This window comes from Oxyura jamaicensis, chromosome 1 (assembly GCF_011077185.1).
Source record: "Oxyura jamaicensis isolate SHBP4307 breed ruddy duck chromosome 1, BPBGC_Ojam_1.0, whole genome shotgun sequence".
NCBI lineage: Eukaryota > Metazoa > Chordata > Aves > Anseriformes > Anatidae > Oxyura > Oxyura jamaicensis.
Window position 1 is genome coordinate 164,075,444 of NC_048893.1, and position 16,107 is coordinate 164,091,550.

Genomic DNA, 16,107 nt, shown 5'->3' on the forward strand with positions numbered 1-16,107 from the left:
CCCGTACAGCGTATATAAAGGAGCACTGCTTTCACCCCCTGCCAGCTCTCTGGCTTTGCTATCGCCGATAACCGCAGGCATGGGACTCCCCTGAGAAATGGAATGGGGAGGCGGGAGGTGGAGAGAGGCTTCCAGGTGACTTCTTCTTCAGCGGCGCTCGGTCACAGAGCTCCAAGAGCTACAGGAAGAGCCACCTGCCTCCCGGCGCGGCTGCTGCCGCCGGTCCTCTCCGGGCTGTAGCTCCGCTCGCTCCCCCGTTAATCAGATCAGCTCTCCTTTGCAGCCTCTCTCACCCGCAAGTGCCTGTCTCCCCTGAGAGGTGTCTCTCATTCGTGCCTCTCTCCCCTCCCCTTTCCACCGATCGCCGTGCAAATTCTCGTCAGCTCCCTTTCTCCTTCTCCCTTCCCTGCTGGATGACTCTCCCCTCCTCTCGGCTCTGTGCATCGCTCCCTCCATCCCTCCCTCCATCCTCCCTCTCCCTCTCCGCGCTGCCTGTGTGCGCGCATCTCCCTCCTCCGGCCGCCCACCACCACCCCTCGCCCTGCAGGCGCAGCGCTGCCCGGAGAAGCCTTCGATCCTCCGCCGCCTCCCGGCCCTGCCCGGCCGCCCCGAGTCCCTCCTCGGCACCATGTCCGGCTCCGGCAGGAAAGACTTCGACGTGAAGCACATCCTGCGCCTCCGCTGGAAACTGTTCAGCCACCCCTCGCCGGCGGGCGGCCCGGCGGGGGGCGGCTGCCTGCCGCCCGACAGCAGCTTCGAGCACTGGGGGCCGAGCCAGAGCCGCCTGCTGAAGAGCCAGGAGAGGGGCAGCAGCGCCTTCTGGAAGAAATCCCCCTCCTCAGCCTCCTCCACCGCCGCCGGGCCGCCCAACGGGACGCCGCGGCCGGGCGGGGGTCACGGACCGGGGCCGGGTCCTCCGCCGCCGCCCCGCACCGTCTTCTACGTGGAGACTCTGGAGGAGGAAGAGGAGGAGGAGGCGGAGGCGGCGCCCGGCGGCATGGAGGTCGCCCGGGAGCCCGAGAAGCCCCCTGCGCCGGCCGAGCGGGAGGAGGCGCCGGGGGGATGCGCGGATGGCGGCAGCCGGGCAACAGGTGACGGAGGAGGGCGCAGGTAGGGGCTTCGCGGCCGCGCAATTTGCGCGGCGGCCTCGGGTTGGAGGGCGGTGGGTGAGGGGCTTGCCTCCTGCCCGATGGGGGGCGTCCGGTGCTGTCCGGGAGGAGTGAGGGGGCCGGAGGCGCACGGAGGAAAGTTTGAGTTGTTGGAGGAGGGTGGTCGGAGCCGGGGGAAGAGGGCTCCTGGGCTTCCAGAGGCAGGGTTTCTGAGGGCTGGGGGCTTTGTGATGGGGGAGGGGGGGGGGGGGGGGCGAGCCGAGGGTCTCTAATGTGCCAAGGTGCTTCTGGGGACGGGACAGCGCCCTTAGCCCCGAGGATGGTGAGCTCTCGGCACCCAACTTTCTCAGAAGTTCAGAGGAAAGGTAGCACCAGGTACCAAGATGTCAGGTTGTCGAGATGTTAGGGAACATCTGGGAAATTAAGCTAAATTGTGTCAGGGAAAAATGAGAATTTGAGTCATGAACCCAGTGACACCTGGGGATATGTAAGAGCCAGCAAGTCACATCCAGTGGCTGGTTGTTTCATATGGAAGTTCTTTGAATCTTGAGCTGCTTTGCCTCCTCGGTCCTCCTGCCCTCCACAGCACAAAAAGAAATTAAAGTCAACAGAAAATGGAAATGTATCTCAGACAGAGTTTCCAGAAATGCTATAATACAGATAATAATTCCAGAGGATAAGAAACTTTTCGCTGGTTTAATTCTGCCTGCCCTCATCTCCCCATTGTTAAAATAATTTTAATTTCATTTAGCTTGACATTTATTACTTTTTCTATGGGAAGTAAATATGCAGTTGTATTTATAAACAGAAACAAGACACCTGGTATTCTTATGCCACAATTGATGTTCTTCTGTTTGAAAGTAAAGTTTATTGTATCAAATACTTTATCAGGTAAAGAGACAACATCATGCACTTGTTTGGATTAACATAGCTATACATATACATACATGTACATCCAACTTCACCTATGTTAAGTTTTTTTAAAGACCAAAGTTGAGAAGTAGGGAATGTATTCTAAAGCATATATTCTTAACTGCTTTATCAGAGTACTTAATTTCATAGAAACTACACCACTTAAATGTAGAATAGCTGATAATATTTCAACAATTACATTTGAAAATAAAAAGTGACACTAGTTTTCATAAACATTGGAAGTTATTCTAAACAAGAAGATAGATGCTGATATATGATTTAATACAAAATGTTATCAAGATACACTATAAAGACAGGTGAAAGAAAAATTTTCTCCAGGGTTTCTTAAAATAATAGAAGAGATTAAAAACTGGCACAAATATAATCTTTTTTTTTTTTTTTTTTTTAATTTTTGGTACATCACTGATCTAAGAGTCTTTGGAGATTGTTATACCAGCAGAAGCTTACTGAAATTAAATGGCACTACTTAATTTGGCCATAAGGGTTGACTTGCTATAATGAATTTCCTCATTGCATATGTACTTGATGATACTCTATATCCAATTTACTTTTACTGCTGTTGTTTTTTTATAGTCTGCTTCTTCCACACTTTTCATTCATTGGTGGTAAAACAACACCTCGTCATCTGTAGCTCTTAATAGTCATATGCTAAAATTTGTTTAAATTCAAAATAACGATGATAACATTTTATTATTAATAAAAATGTCAGGTTTTGAAATATGAGAATATTTAGTTTACAGTCTGAGACTTTCTCTTTTTCCATCCAAGATCTTTTAGTTTACCTGTAGAATTTTGAATGCTATGGCGAAAGATGGTCAAATACTGCAAAAATGTCAGTTCTGTACTTGAGTGTCCAGTACCTGATTCCATGAAAGTTCAGTGTTCTGAAAATCTTCTTATGCCCCAACAATTTACATCTCCATCACTCTGTAGAAATTAGTCTTTTTCATAAATAGTGTCAAATTTTTACTTCAGTGTGGCTGTACTTATATATCTAATATATGTTTTATATATAAAATATATAAACTGCAGTTCAGTTTTGAATGAGAGATATTACCAAATGCATGAAGAGCCAAAATGTTTGAACTTCCAGCAAGTCTACAGACACATAACTGCATTTTTGGTACAGTTAGAATAGAATCATTAGCTCATGGCTCCTCTTGGTATTTTGTCCTGAACACATTTTACAACTACTTTAAAACATAGGTCTGTTGGGAAAGCAGCATTTTTGTTTTGTGAAAAAAACAGTGAGAGTATGTTAATATGTTATAGCATGGAACATATCCACAGTATTTCAGACATGAGCAGGAGTCCTCTGTGAGTATAGCAGTGGTAGTATATAACATGAGGAACAGGTCAACATGAAGGCTTTGGTTTTATGCCTTGATGGCTTGGAATAATATATTTATTGCTACTTCTACTTTTAATAACTATCTACAAGTGCAAATGCCTTGTTTGTTTATTTATGTATTTATTTATTTATTTTTATTTTTTAAATCCCCAGACAAGTTTTTCTGGTTGCTCCCCTCTGCTCGACACAAGAATTCTGTAGTGGAATCTTTTTTTTTCAGCCTATCTCATGTGCAGAATCCTGTCTGGGGCTATTTGTGGATTGGTAGTTTATTTTCACATCTAACATAAACAGCTGAATGATCTTGAATTCTGAATTTTACCTTTAATATTCTGGGAGATGTTACAGGATAGCATGGTTGGGTAATAACAAATTATAGTTTATTTATTTGTTTTGGTACACTTCTAAAGAACATCCCGTCAGGTTGATTGTACAGATACTTCTATGCATAATGTGCAATCCACATAAGGTTATGTGGATTGTCCTATTGGCAGTAAGACGTTATAACATTGTGCATGATATAAAGTACTGACATAAATGGTCTACATTGTATATTGTATTTAAAAAGAAATGCTTTACAGTGAACAATTAGCATTAAAACACTGTTTCATTGTTTGAAATTGCTGGAAATCTTACATATCAAATTGTTTCAGAGCTTGCATGTCAAGTTTTAAAATGACTACATGTGGTGGTTTTACCGTGCTAGGCAGCTGAACACCACAACCGCTCTCTCACTCCCCCTTCTCAGATGAGGAGGGGAAGAAGTAAAGGAAAGAAGAACTAATGGGTTGAGATAAGGATAATTTAATTAAAGAGAAAAAAAAATATTAAGGAAACATTATTAATTAAACAATTCAATTATAGGGAAAAAGGGGAAAGCAGAAGAGGGAGGGAAAAAGGGAATAACAAAACAAAACAAGGAAAGGCTATGTGGAAGTGCAGAGGAAAGAAATTACTCTCTACTTCACACAAATGAGCGATGCTTGACCACGTCCTTGAAGCCGGGCCTCAATGCACATGGCCAGTGTTTGGGAGGAGGACAGACGTTTTCACAGCGAGAGCCCACCCCTCCCCTCTTCTTCCTTTTTCCACCTTTTATTGCTGAGTGTGACAGCATATGGTATGGAGTATCCCTTTGGTTGGTTTAGGTCAGCTGCCCTGCTGATGTTTCTTTCTCACTTTTTTGCCCACCCCCTAGGAGGGTTAGAGAGAGTCCTGATACTGTGCCAGCACTTCTCAGCAGTAGACACAACACCGGTGTGATAACACTGCTGTTCTAGCTACAATGCAGAGCGCGGCACTGTATGGGCTGCTGCAGGGAAAGTTAACATCCCAGCCAGACCCAGTACATTACAGTAGATATCCAAACATAGATTTTATTTTGATCTTAATTATATAAGAAAAAGCTGTCAGGAAAAAAATAATCTATACAATGGATTTTCAATCAAGTTTTATAAATCAACCCAACAAAGCTTGGAAAATAAGAGTGCAAATATTTCCTGTGTAGCCATGAGCTCCTATGTGTTTATAATGGAGTTTTTCCATGATCATGTTAGCTTTTTTTCATGTGATCTATTAATCAATCCACAAAATAAATGGTACTCATTTATTAATCAAGTGGTTAGTATTTTCTTTGCTCCTTGCTTGGTGAATACCTACTTATACGGTAGGATACTTTGCTTACTTTACACTGCCCAAACCTTTTCTGTGATGACATAATTACTCATGAGCCCTCAGTACTGTTTACCACAACACTTGCTATGTGCCTCACAAACTGTTCATGGGTTTGTCTTTACTACCTCTTTATTTTACAGTGGGCAAGTGAAACAGAAAAAAAAAAAAAAAAAAAAAAAGCAAGACCATCACCACCACCACCACCACCAAATGCAGACAAAAAGCAAAAAACTTGAATTGCTGACTTTAGAGCACATAACATTTTTCTCCTACTACTTTCTGTTTTCTCACTTGCACCCATAAATGATCAGCACTTCTGCAAACCAGTTCCAGACTTCTCTGTCTACAAGAGGAATGAGGAACACAGGATTCAGTTAACATTTTGTTTGAGACAGCTGCAGGAAGGATATACTAGATATGTCAAGCCCACATAAAACAATCACTGACAGTACAGAAGTCTTTCATAAAATGTACAGGTATTTGAAAATAAAACTTGTGCGTGAAGGTGGCAAGTCCTCCCACTATTATATGCCATTTAATAGCATGCAAAAAAGTAGGAATTGGAAGAGGTGATCTCTGTGCCCTCCTTACAAAGAAGAGTTTCAAACCCATATCTTGTTTCACTAGAAAAAGTCACGGTGGAAGAGCACTTACAACTATTTCTGTTGAAATTGACAATGGGAAGTAAAGAATTCAGTGTAAATGGGAGTCCAAAATGTTAAAAAGTGTAATTTTGTAAGTAATTTTGTAAATTAAACTTTAACTCTGCAATTCAAAGTCTAAGTTTACCAGTCTGTTTCACAACAATTTTAAAATTAAACAATTATTTAAGAAACAATAATAATGATCAAAGTAGAATCAGAAACATAAACATGTATATTTTTAGACTATGAAATCAAGACTATCTAGATAAGCATTTCTTTTGTATCTTTCTGTACTGCCCCCAAGAATCTCGCATGCTTTTCCCCTTTACTCTCTTTCACTTCCAAGACTAGCTCCATTTCTCTTAGCACCCTACAATCTTGTGGTTAGCATGCTGCTGTAGAAAGTTATGAGTCTGAAACCTGCCCGTGTAACGAAGAGTATCAGTGCAGTTTTCTAATATCATGAGAATATATTGTGATGATTGTGTGAACTTTAGATAAAATCATCATCAGAGTTTACACTGTAATTACTCAATATACTACTGTACATGCATCTAAGTAAATGTATCTAAGTAAAGATACATCTAGATATGCAAATAGAGTGTCCTGCTTACTGCTTGGACTTGGGTACCTGAGCTTACTAAAAAGAGGGGAAATAACACCTTCCTATTTCTTAGTCTATCCTATGAGCTGTCACACCTTTGGAATGTTCTTAACCAAAAATGACAATGGCCATTCTGAGGTTCTGTCCACTTAGTATTCTTTAGATATCAAAATATTAATTGTGGATTCTACTGTGATAGCCATATCCTAGAATTAGATGCTATTAATGTTAGGCTTACAGATACTCACATTTTCTGTTGATTTTGTTGTCTCATATAGAATGTGCTTTTCACAATATAATTTAGCGCTTGGGCTGGAATATATAACAGAACTGCATTTCTAGGTTACACAATCAGAAGAGAATAATTAATTTGCCTTAACCACAAAACTGCTTTTCAACTCAGTTACGAAACTTTTTAAAATGGTTATATAACTTCTTTATTTCTATACTTCTACTTTTGACTTTGACAACAAAAAGGACAGGTTTCAGACATACCACACACCACAGACTTTTTTACTCCACAGTTCTGATTTATTCTCAGAGGGCTTATGTCCTGTGCATACCATGCAATAGGATCTGATAAAAATAGTTCATGATCATATAGCTAAAGACTCTATACACAGATGGAATTAAAATAAGGTGACAAGGACAATCTAGTTCTGGAATTTTCTAACTTTGAAATCATTGTCTTTGCTACATTAAGAATAGCATTTCTAATGTGGGTTTTTAAATAGGTTTGGTTGGCTGGTTGGCTGGTTTTGGCTTGGTTTTAGAAAAGGATGGAAATAGAACAGAAAAGTCTCATGCGTTGCTATTTCTTTTGTGCTCCACTAGGATGCAGGTCTGAAACTTCAGGATTCACTCTGTATCTCACTGCCACTTGAACCAGTAAAATAACTGGTAGTAAAAGGAAGTTCTTATTTGTGTGGATAATTACAATGGTGACTGTGTACCCTCTCTGTAAAAGATTTGGGGATACAACAGTTGAAGGGATAGCAAGTCCTTAGAATTTTCTCCTGCATTTGAGGTCCTAGTGCCAAGCACACACTCATACACGTTTTCTTCTTGTCAATCCCAGACTTACTTCATTTATTTCATCCTCTCTAAACTATTTTTGTTGTACTTATTTGTACTCATTCTGCATCTTATCCTAGCCTTACTCTCCTTTGCACAGTCTTGACCTTTTCCTAACTGTCTTATCAAGTCCTGAGTTCTTTATGCAGATAGTCCTACTTGATTTTCCTGATTTATCTTCCTCTTTAGTTTACTCACTGTGCCACTCACAGTTTACTCACTGTGTTCCTTACTTACTGTGCCACAGAACTGTCCATTCTTTCCTGTATTCCTTCCTAGATGCTTTCACACAGTCCAATTAAAGTCCATAAAGTCCGATTGTCCTCTAGTTCCTTAACAACTCATCAGACCTCTCATTCTTCTTTTCTGACACTCTTTCCTACTCTTCATATGTCAGTATCCTTCAGAACATTTCTCAGCTCCTTTGACAGTTTTAATGGAATTCTAACAGAATTCCAATTCCTGTTTCTTCTCCAGCTCCCACTTTTACCAATGTTCTGCTGATCAGTTTCCTGAATTGCTGCCAAGTTGATGGCAGCAATTGCTATATCTAATGAGTCAGTGTGACACCTAAGTTTGAGTAATTCATTCTGTCAGTGATGCAGATTTATCTTATCTCTTTCTTAGATGTCCACTTTAGAATAAGAGGAATTGTCATCCAGATATGCCCATTTTTCTTCATTGAGTGTAACAGTAGTATAGAGTGACTAATTCAGATTTAAGTGTTCAATTTAAATGTTTAATGTTCAATTAAATTTAAGAAAATTAACATCAACTGAAGTCTACATTGCAAATTAAAACTATTCTAAAAGGATAGATATAATTAAATCTTAGATTTTCATAGCATTACTAAAGGGCATATCCCTCATCCTAATAAATGTAACAATGCTGCTCTAAAACATGGCCCATTAAACACACTAGAAATCAAGACTTGACAGTTATTGTTGTTATTGTCTATATACGTTAAGCATTGGATAAAATTACATTTTTCATAGAATCAGAGAGTATCCTGAGCTGGAAGGGACCCTCAAGGATCCAGATCCTCAAGGATTCTCAATTCCATCTTCACAGAGGACTGACTAAAAATTAAAGCAGATGTCTAAGAGTGTTGTCCATATGCTTCATGAACTCTGACAGGCTTAGTGCCATGACTGCTTCCCTGGGGAGCCTGTTACAATGCTCAGTCACCCTCTCAGTGAAGAACTATTTCCTAATGTCCAATCAGAACCTCCCCTAACAAAGCTTCATGCTGTTCCCTAGCTGTCACCAGTTGACAAAGAGAACAGCAACTGCCCCTCTGTTCCCCCTTGTGAGGAAATTGTAGGCTGCCATGAGGTTGCAGTTAAGTTTGCAGTTAAGTTAAACCTTAGCCTAAGCTGAGCTGAACAAAGAATCATAGAATCATTCCGGTTGGAAAAGACCTCTAAGATCATCTAGTCCAGCCTTTAACCTAGTACTCAAGTCCACCAGTAAACCATGCTACTAAGTTCCATATCTATACATTTCTTGAAGACCTCCAGAGATGGTGACTCAACCACTTATCAGGGCATCCTATTGCAATGCCACACAACCCTTTCAGTAAAGAAATTGTTCCTAATATCCAACCTAAACCTTCCGCAACAAAACTTGAGGCCATTTCTCCTCATCATATCACTTGGTTCTTAAGAGAAGTGCCCAATCCCTACCTTGCCACAACAAAGCATACACCCATTCAAGCCTTGAGCAGTCAGCTTCTTCAGGAGAATGCAGTTTGAAATGGTGTCAAAAGCCTCACTGAAATCTAGGTAGAACACATCCACAGCCTTTCCCTCATGCACTGAACACGTCACCTTTTTGAAGAAGGAGATCTAGTTCATCAAACAGGACGTGCCTTTCATAAACCCATCCTGACTGGGCCTGATCACCTGGTTGTCCTGTAAGTACTGCATGATGGTACTCAAGATAAACTGCTTCATTAGCTTCCCCAGCACCGAGGTCAGACTGACAGGCCTGTAGCTCTCCAGATCCTCCTTCTGGCCCTTCTTGTGTCACGTTTGCTAGCCATTAGTTGATTGGGACCTCCCCTGATAGCCAGGACTGCTGAAAAATGATGGAAAGTGGCTTGGCAAGCACTTCCACCAGCTCCATCAGTACTCTTGCGCCCATAGACTTGCATATATCTAAGTGGTTTAGCAGGTCATTAACCATTTCTTCATGGATTATGAGGGTTTCATTCTGCTCCCTGACCCTGTCTCAGGGGGTTCAGGGGGCTGAGTACCTGGGGAACAACTGGTCTTGCTGCTAAAGAGTGAGGCAAAGAAGGCTTTAAGTACCTCAGCCTTTTCCTCACTGTGTTTCCGCTCCACATCCAGTAGAGGATGGAGATTCTCTTTAGTTCTCCTTGTTTATGTATTTTTAAAAACATTGTTTAATGTCTTTAACAGAAGTAGGCAGTTGGACTACTGATCTCCAGCTGAGATTTGACCCTTTTTTTTGACCCCTAACTTTCTCCCTGCACAGCCTCACAACATCTTCGTAGTCCTCCTGAGTAGCCCACCCCTTCTTCCAAAGGTCATAAACTCTCTTTTTCTTTCTGAGCTCTAGCTACATCTCTCTGTTCAGTCAGGCCAGTCTTCTCCCATTTTGGCTCATCTTTTGGCATGTGGGGGGGGCCTGTGCCTTTAGGATTTCTTTCATGAAGAGTATCCAGCCTTCCTGGACTCTTTTTACCCTTCAAGACTCCTTCTCCCAAGAGACTCTGCCAACCAGTCTCCTAAACAGGCCAAAGTCTTCCTTCTGGAAGTCCAGGGTGGCAGTTCTACTAACAAGTGACTTCAGCTGTTCCTCACACATCTTGCCCTCTAGACCTTTCACCATCTTTGTTGTCCTTCTTTGGACAATCTCTAGTAGTTTTGTGTCTTTATATTGTAGTGCCCCAAACTGCATACAGTATTGGAGGTGAGGCCCCATCAATGCTGAGTAGAGCTGGACAGACACTTCCCTCAATTGGCTAGCAGTGCTATGCTTGATGCACCCCAGGATACTGCCAGGCTGCCAGGGCACACAGTCGACTCATAGTCACTTGCTGTTGACCAGAATCCCCAGATCCCTTTCTGTGGGTCTACTTTTCATCCTCTTGTCGCCTAGCCTGTACGTATATCCAGGGATGTTCTTTCCCAGGTGTGGAATCCCGCACTTGCTCTTGTTAAACTTTATGTGGTTGGGGATTGCCCATCTCCCTAATTTGTCAAGGTGTCTCTACCCTCAATGGAGTCAACAACTCCTCCTAAGTTATTATCATATGCAACCTTACTTAGCATGTATTCGAGTCCTGTGTCCAGTTCATTTATGAAAACATTAAAGAGAACTGGCCCTAAAATTGAGCTCTGCAGAACCCTGCTAGTGACTGGCCACTAGCCTGATTTACTATAATCCTTTGAGACTGATCTGTGTGAAACAGTGACAAAAACTTTGCTGAAATCCAAAAGGATTACATCTGCTGGTCTCTCTTGGTCAACTGGATGGGTAATGTTGTTGTAAAAGGAAATTAAGTTCATTAAACAGGACTTTCCGCTTGTGTACCCTTGTTGGCTGTGACCATTTATTTGTCTAGAACTAAACATTGCTGTTCCCAAGACTTTAAAACAATATAGTTGAGAATCAGTTCCATAATTTATCTTTTAATTTTAAGAAAGATATTCAGCGTGCAGTTAAGACACCTAAATTTATTGATGTCATTCAGCAGCAACATTGTAATACACTGGCATTACCTGAAATGTCCTTGAGATGTCCAGGAGCTAAAAGGTACCAATAATTTAAGCCAAACACAGATACAAATATGTTAAAATATCTTGATTTTTCAAAATGATTATTTTTTATATCTTACTATTTTCAATCTTTAGTTTCAAAAATTTTTTTTAAATGTTAACTGTAAACAGTTTAAAACATTATTTACACTTCTAAAACACTCTGTAATGGACTGCAGAATAAGAAATAAAAGAAAGCATTTTATTTCAGAACAAACAACAATAAAGTTCTCCAAATTTCATTTTCATGGCTATCTAAAAATCACAACACATATCTTCAATTTAGTGAGCTTGTTTTTCCCTGTGGTTTTCATTTATTTCATAACAAGAAATGTTATCTGCAATGTATATAATTCTATAAATTCTATTTCACTTTGAGGATTTTACAACTTAATACTGACTACTTGTGCTAACAGTGGTGAGGATTACTGTAAGTTTAGACTGTCACTACAGTTATATAGTCATAAATATATATATATATACATTTAGAGTATTACAGGTCATTGTCATATGTATCCTGTTCTTCCAAACCACAGTTTTAATCATATCTCCTATTTCTTCTTTCTCCAGTCCTTTGCAGTTGTTGGGGAATATTATGGCTCTAAGCATGTAAAAATGCAAGTAGAATTTGATTCAGGTCAGACAGGAGCTTTATTAACTGTGATCATAATGAAAGAATGCTCGGGCAGCATCTATCCCTGTGCCCTCGTGCTCTCTGCATAGTGTTTGCAGAAACCAAACATGTTTGGAATTCTTTGCTTCAGCTTGCTACATAAAATAGAATATTAGAAATGAAACATTTGCAATTAGATCTGATTGAAAAAAAGACTTTATCTTTCATTCTTTGGCATTGTTTCAATGTTTGGCATAATCTCAAAATGAGTTTGAATAATAAATAAATGTCTTTTACAGATGGCCACTTAAAAAGTATTTTTTGAATCTAAACCAATACTCTTTATTACACTGAATTGATTGTCAAGTTAAGGAATTTTCTTTCTTAATGCCTAATAGTGGCTGTGTTCACTATGTGGAATGCACTCATTCTTTTTTTAAACTTCATCAATCAAGTTTTCTGTTTTACTTTGTATTATCAACACTAAAATGTTCAGGCTTCTATAATGCTTGGATTTGCCTGTCATCTGTTTTTACCCTCCTTCCCACTCCACCATATGGGAAAAGCAGCATTGTTTTGACCCTATGGTATCTTTTTTGCTGCTATTGTAGTGTAGCTTTGTGCAAAGCTCAAAGAGGAACCCCTAAAACAATCAAACAGAAAATGTACCAGATCTTCAATCTGGACAGGTATACACAAGCACTTACACTGTGTTTTCAGAAATAGTCCTTGGGTTGAATCCTATTTTGTCTCCTTATTCTTTCTTGGTACTCTTCAACTGTATAAGTAGGGTGTAGAAATACATAAGGAGAGAAAATACAGGATGCATACATAATGCATGTTTGTTCTCTTGTGTGTTTTTGTTGAAGCTGTCTCTTAGAATATTTTACAGTTTACTGATGAAGTTCTTTCAGGGCATAGAAGTTGCTTCATATTTCTTGGGCAAACATGGAGAAAATATGCAAAAGGTGCATCTGTATTTGCAAGAATATGTGTCACAAACTTCACATACACAACTTGCTGTTCTTAGACTTCTGTCTATATACAGAGATAGATGATCTTTTTATGCTTTAGACAGGTTAGGTGTGTCATCATAACATGACTTCAGGTCGATCACTTTTTCTCAAATTTATTTTTATTTCTCTTCTTATAAACTGGAATCTGGAAAAACATTAGTATACACACATTGATTATTCATCTCCATACATACTGTTACAATTTTATGCGTGCAATTGAATTATGGTCATTTGCAAATGACTGTAAGGTTCCTTTTCCAAAAAGATTTCTTACAGAATTTTATAGTATTACGCATCATGTACAACTTCCATGCATAACATCTGTTGACTCTATTTACTCTAGTTTGATATGTATTTGCCAATTTCTTTGCCTTAATCTTTATTATCAATTTATTCCCAGTGATAGCCTAATTTTTATACCGATTCTGAAGTTTAGTACAAAAATACCTCAAAAGAAATAATAATAATAATAAAGTAGCAATAGTAAGCACAACTTTAAAATAGGACTTCTAACAAGGAAGGAGATAGGAGAAACAAAGGGAGACAGAAGGAAAGAAAATGGAATAAATAGTCCTTAGTATCTTAAGTTAATGGGATAAGTTTTTGGAAATCGTTTCAGTATTTTGTTGACAAACATTAGGACTTAAGACTACTGCCACATTTCAAAAGATTTTTGACAAAATGCTTCAATAAGCAACCATTTGTTAATCACCAATACCTTCACCAACATATTTACTTATAATTAAGCCTCTTGAATTGAGTTTTGAATATCGTAACTCTTGTTACATACTTTAAAAGATTAATTTTGTTTAAAAATATAATACTCTTTGAGAGGATTGAAATGTAGATGAAAGTGCATGGTTCATCTAGGTTGGAAGGAATTTATCAAAACTGCTGTAAAATGGATGCAAGAGGAAAGCCTTTTTCATGTGCAAAATTAGAAACAATTACTGTTCAGTGTCAGAATAGTAGGCTGTATCAGATGAAATTCTTCATATACTTCTTTGGGGCCCAGTAATTATAGTCACTAATGGCTAAATAATGAAATAAAGTGTATACTTCTTAAAATAAAGACGAAAAGAGTCTTAGAGGATTCACCAGGATATTACAGACAGACTTAGAATGCAAAATAATCCTGAAAAAAAAAAAAAAAAAAAGAAAAAGAGAAAAAAGAAAAAGAAAAAAAAAGTCCTCTAAAAATGAATATGGAATAGTTCAACTTGTCAGAAGAATAGTTCATCTTGTCAAAAGAATAATCAACACTAATACCCAATGGGATCAATTGACTAGACAGCAGTTCTGCAAAAGATTTGCAGTTAGTAAAGAGCAAGTAAAATATGAGTAAACAATGCCATGCTACTGCTAAAAAATAATCATAGGAATATATAAACAGATAAATAGTTTGCAAAACAAGTTGAGAAATTCCAGGTAAAAATCCCAGTATTTTAGGAAATACCATACCAAAACAAAATTAGCATAGGATAAAGATTTTATTTTTCTTTTTACTATTTGATAAAAATACTGTATTGATCTACTCTTCGTATGAAGGAAGTATTTTAGAAGATATAAAAGGCTTAAATCACACATCAGGTGATCAGTAACTAATTGAATCTGTAGATAGTGAAGCACTGGAACTGATTTCTTTGAAGTACTGTGGACTATTTGACATCAGAGATTCAAATAATAGGTTAAACAAACATCTGTCAATCACAACAATTTGTAGCCAGGCTACAAATGATTTTTTTTTTAATAAAAAATTATTTAAAAAAAAATAAAAATAAAATTTTCATATTGGAATTACAATTTTATTATTATCCCATTTTTACATTCTTTAAAAATATCTTTTACAGCTCAAGTACATCCATACTTTACTATTTCTGCTTTCATCATGGCATCCTTAGGGCTCTTCTACAGGAGCCACTCTTCTACTTCTGTGTGGAGTGCCAAATCTCATGCCTTCCCATAACCAAAGTCAGTCCCCATCATATAAGGTGTTAAACATATACTCATATACTCATATTTTAAAAAGCTTAGAGTTTCAGGAAATTTGAAGTGAATGTCAGTATTATTATCTCATCTTTTAAAGACAGAACTTAAGCAAAAATAAGAATTATATGGGAAAACTGTTGTAAATTGAAACTAGCTGTTTTGATTCTGAGTCATCATAGAGTAGACCCTAAGATCTTCCTCAAGTAAGTGTTGAAGTAAATTAATCTACAATATTCACAAAAATAAATAAATGAATAAAGTATATAATTGAAGCTTGTATGTTTAGTTCCCCTAACTCTACATTTGTTGTGACAATTGTTGTGTGGCACCTTTTTGGGTGCCATTGTTCCTGATATTCCCCCAGTGAGACCATTCAATATCATATTTCTCTTTTTATCTTAAAAGGATTGTGGAAAGTATTGTAAAGATTTTTGATTTCATAAATAATAAATTAGATACAAATGAAAGATTTAAAGTATATTTTTTATAATTTCTTAATAGCACCAAGTATCTCTAGTACCACCTGTCTTGCCAGCATCTAGCTTCTTATGTTTATTACTCTTCAGATGAGTTATGTTTATTACTCTTCATCACAGGCAAGCATTACCGAAGCTCACAGTTGACAGCAGATCTTTTTATGTGCTAGGCTCTTAATATTCTCTTAATAAGAGAGTGCAGAGCATTGAGAGTGTAACTTGCAAAACCAAACACATCCTCTAATCAGGGAGACTGCTGTCTGAAGTGTCCTGTTTCCTTTGTAGCAGTGCCTGGGAATTATGTAGGAAAAAAGAAAGAGAACAATTATGAAAGGAAGGTATTTGTGTTGCCTTATGAACTATCTTCTGAAAAGTTTCCTTTCGAAGGAGAAATCATTGGAACGTTTCCTTCCAAATCTCAGTGATTAAGAACTGATACATATTTTTCTTAAATATTTTATCTGGTATTGGAATTGTGCATGACACAGAAACATTTTGAAAAGATCAATGAAAAGTTTAAGATAAACAAAACTGAAAATAGCAAGATTAATCTCAATTTAATCTCAGGAGTGAATTTTGGGAATAACTTTTTTTTTTTTTTTTCCTCCTACAGAGTAATTATTATATTACAACAAAGGGATGGGATGGCAAGGCATATGATATATATATATATATCATATATATATATATATATTATATATATTTTATATTTATATATATTTATATATATATATATTTTTTTTTAGATTCAAAAATAACTTCATCCTGAAGTTATTCCAGGGCGGCCTGGGGGGGTGGGAGAGGGCTGGGGAGTGTGTGTGTAGGGGGTAACAACTATA

The 16,107-nt window shown here is 38.4% G+C and overlaps 1 protein-coding gene across 1 annotated transcript in view; it reads left to right on the top strand.

Annotated features, from left to right (window-relative positions):
* Nucleotides 1-248: 248 nt before the first annotated feature.
* KLHL1 (kelch like family member 1) overlaps nucleotides 249-16,107 on the top strand; it is a 246,902-nt gene continuing 231,043 nt past the window's right edge. Inside the window, exon 1 of the mRNA XM_035336401.1 lies at nucleotides 249-1,110. Within this exon, the coding sequence (XP_035192292.1) occupies nucleotides 629-1,110 (482 nt within the window). The 5' untranslated portion in view covers nucleotides 249-628. The remainder of the gene's footprint in view (nucleotides 1,111-16,107) is intronic.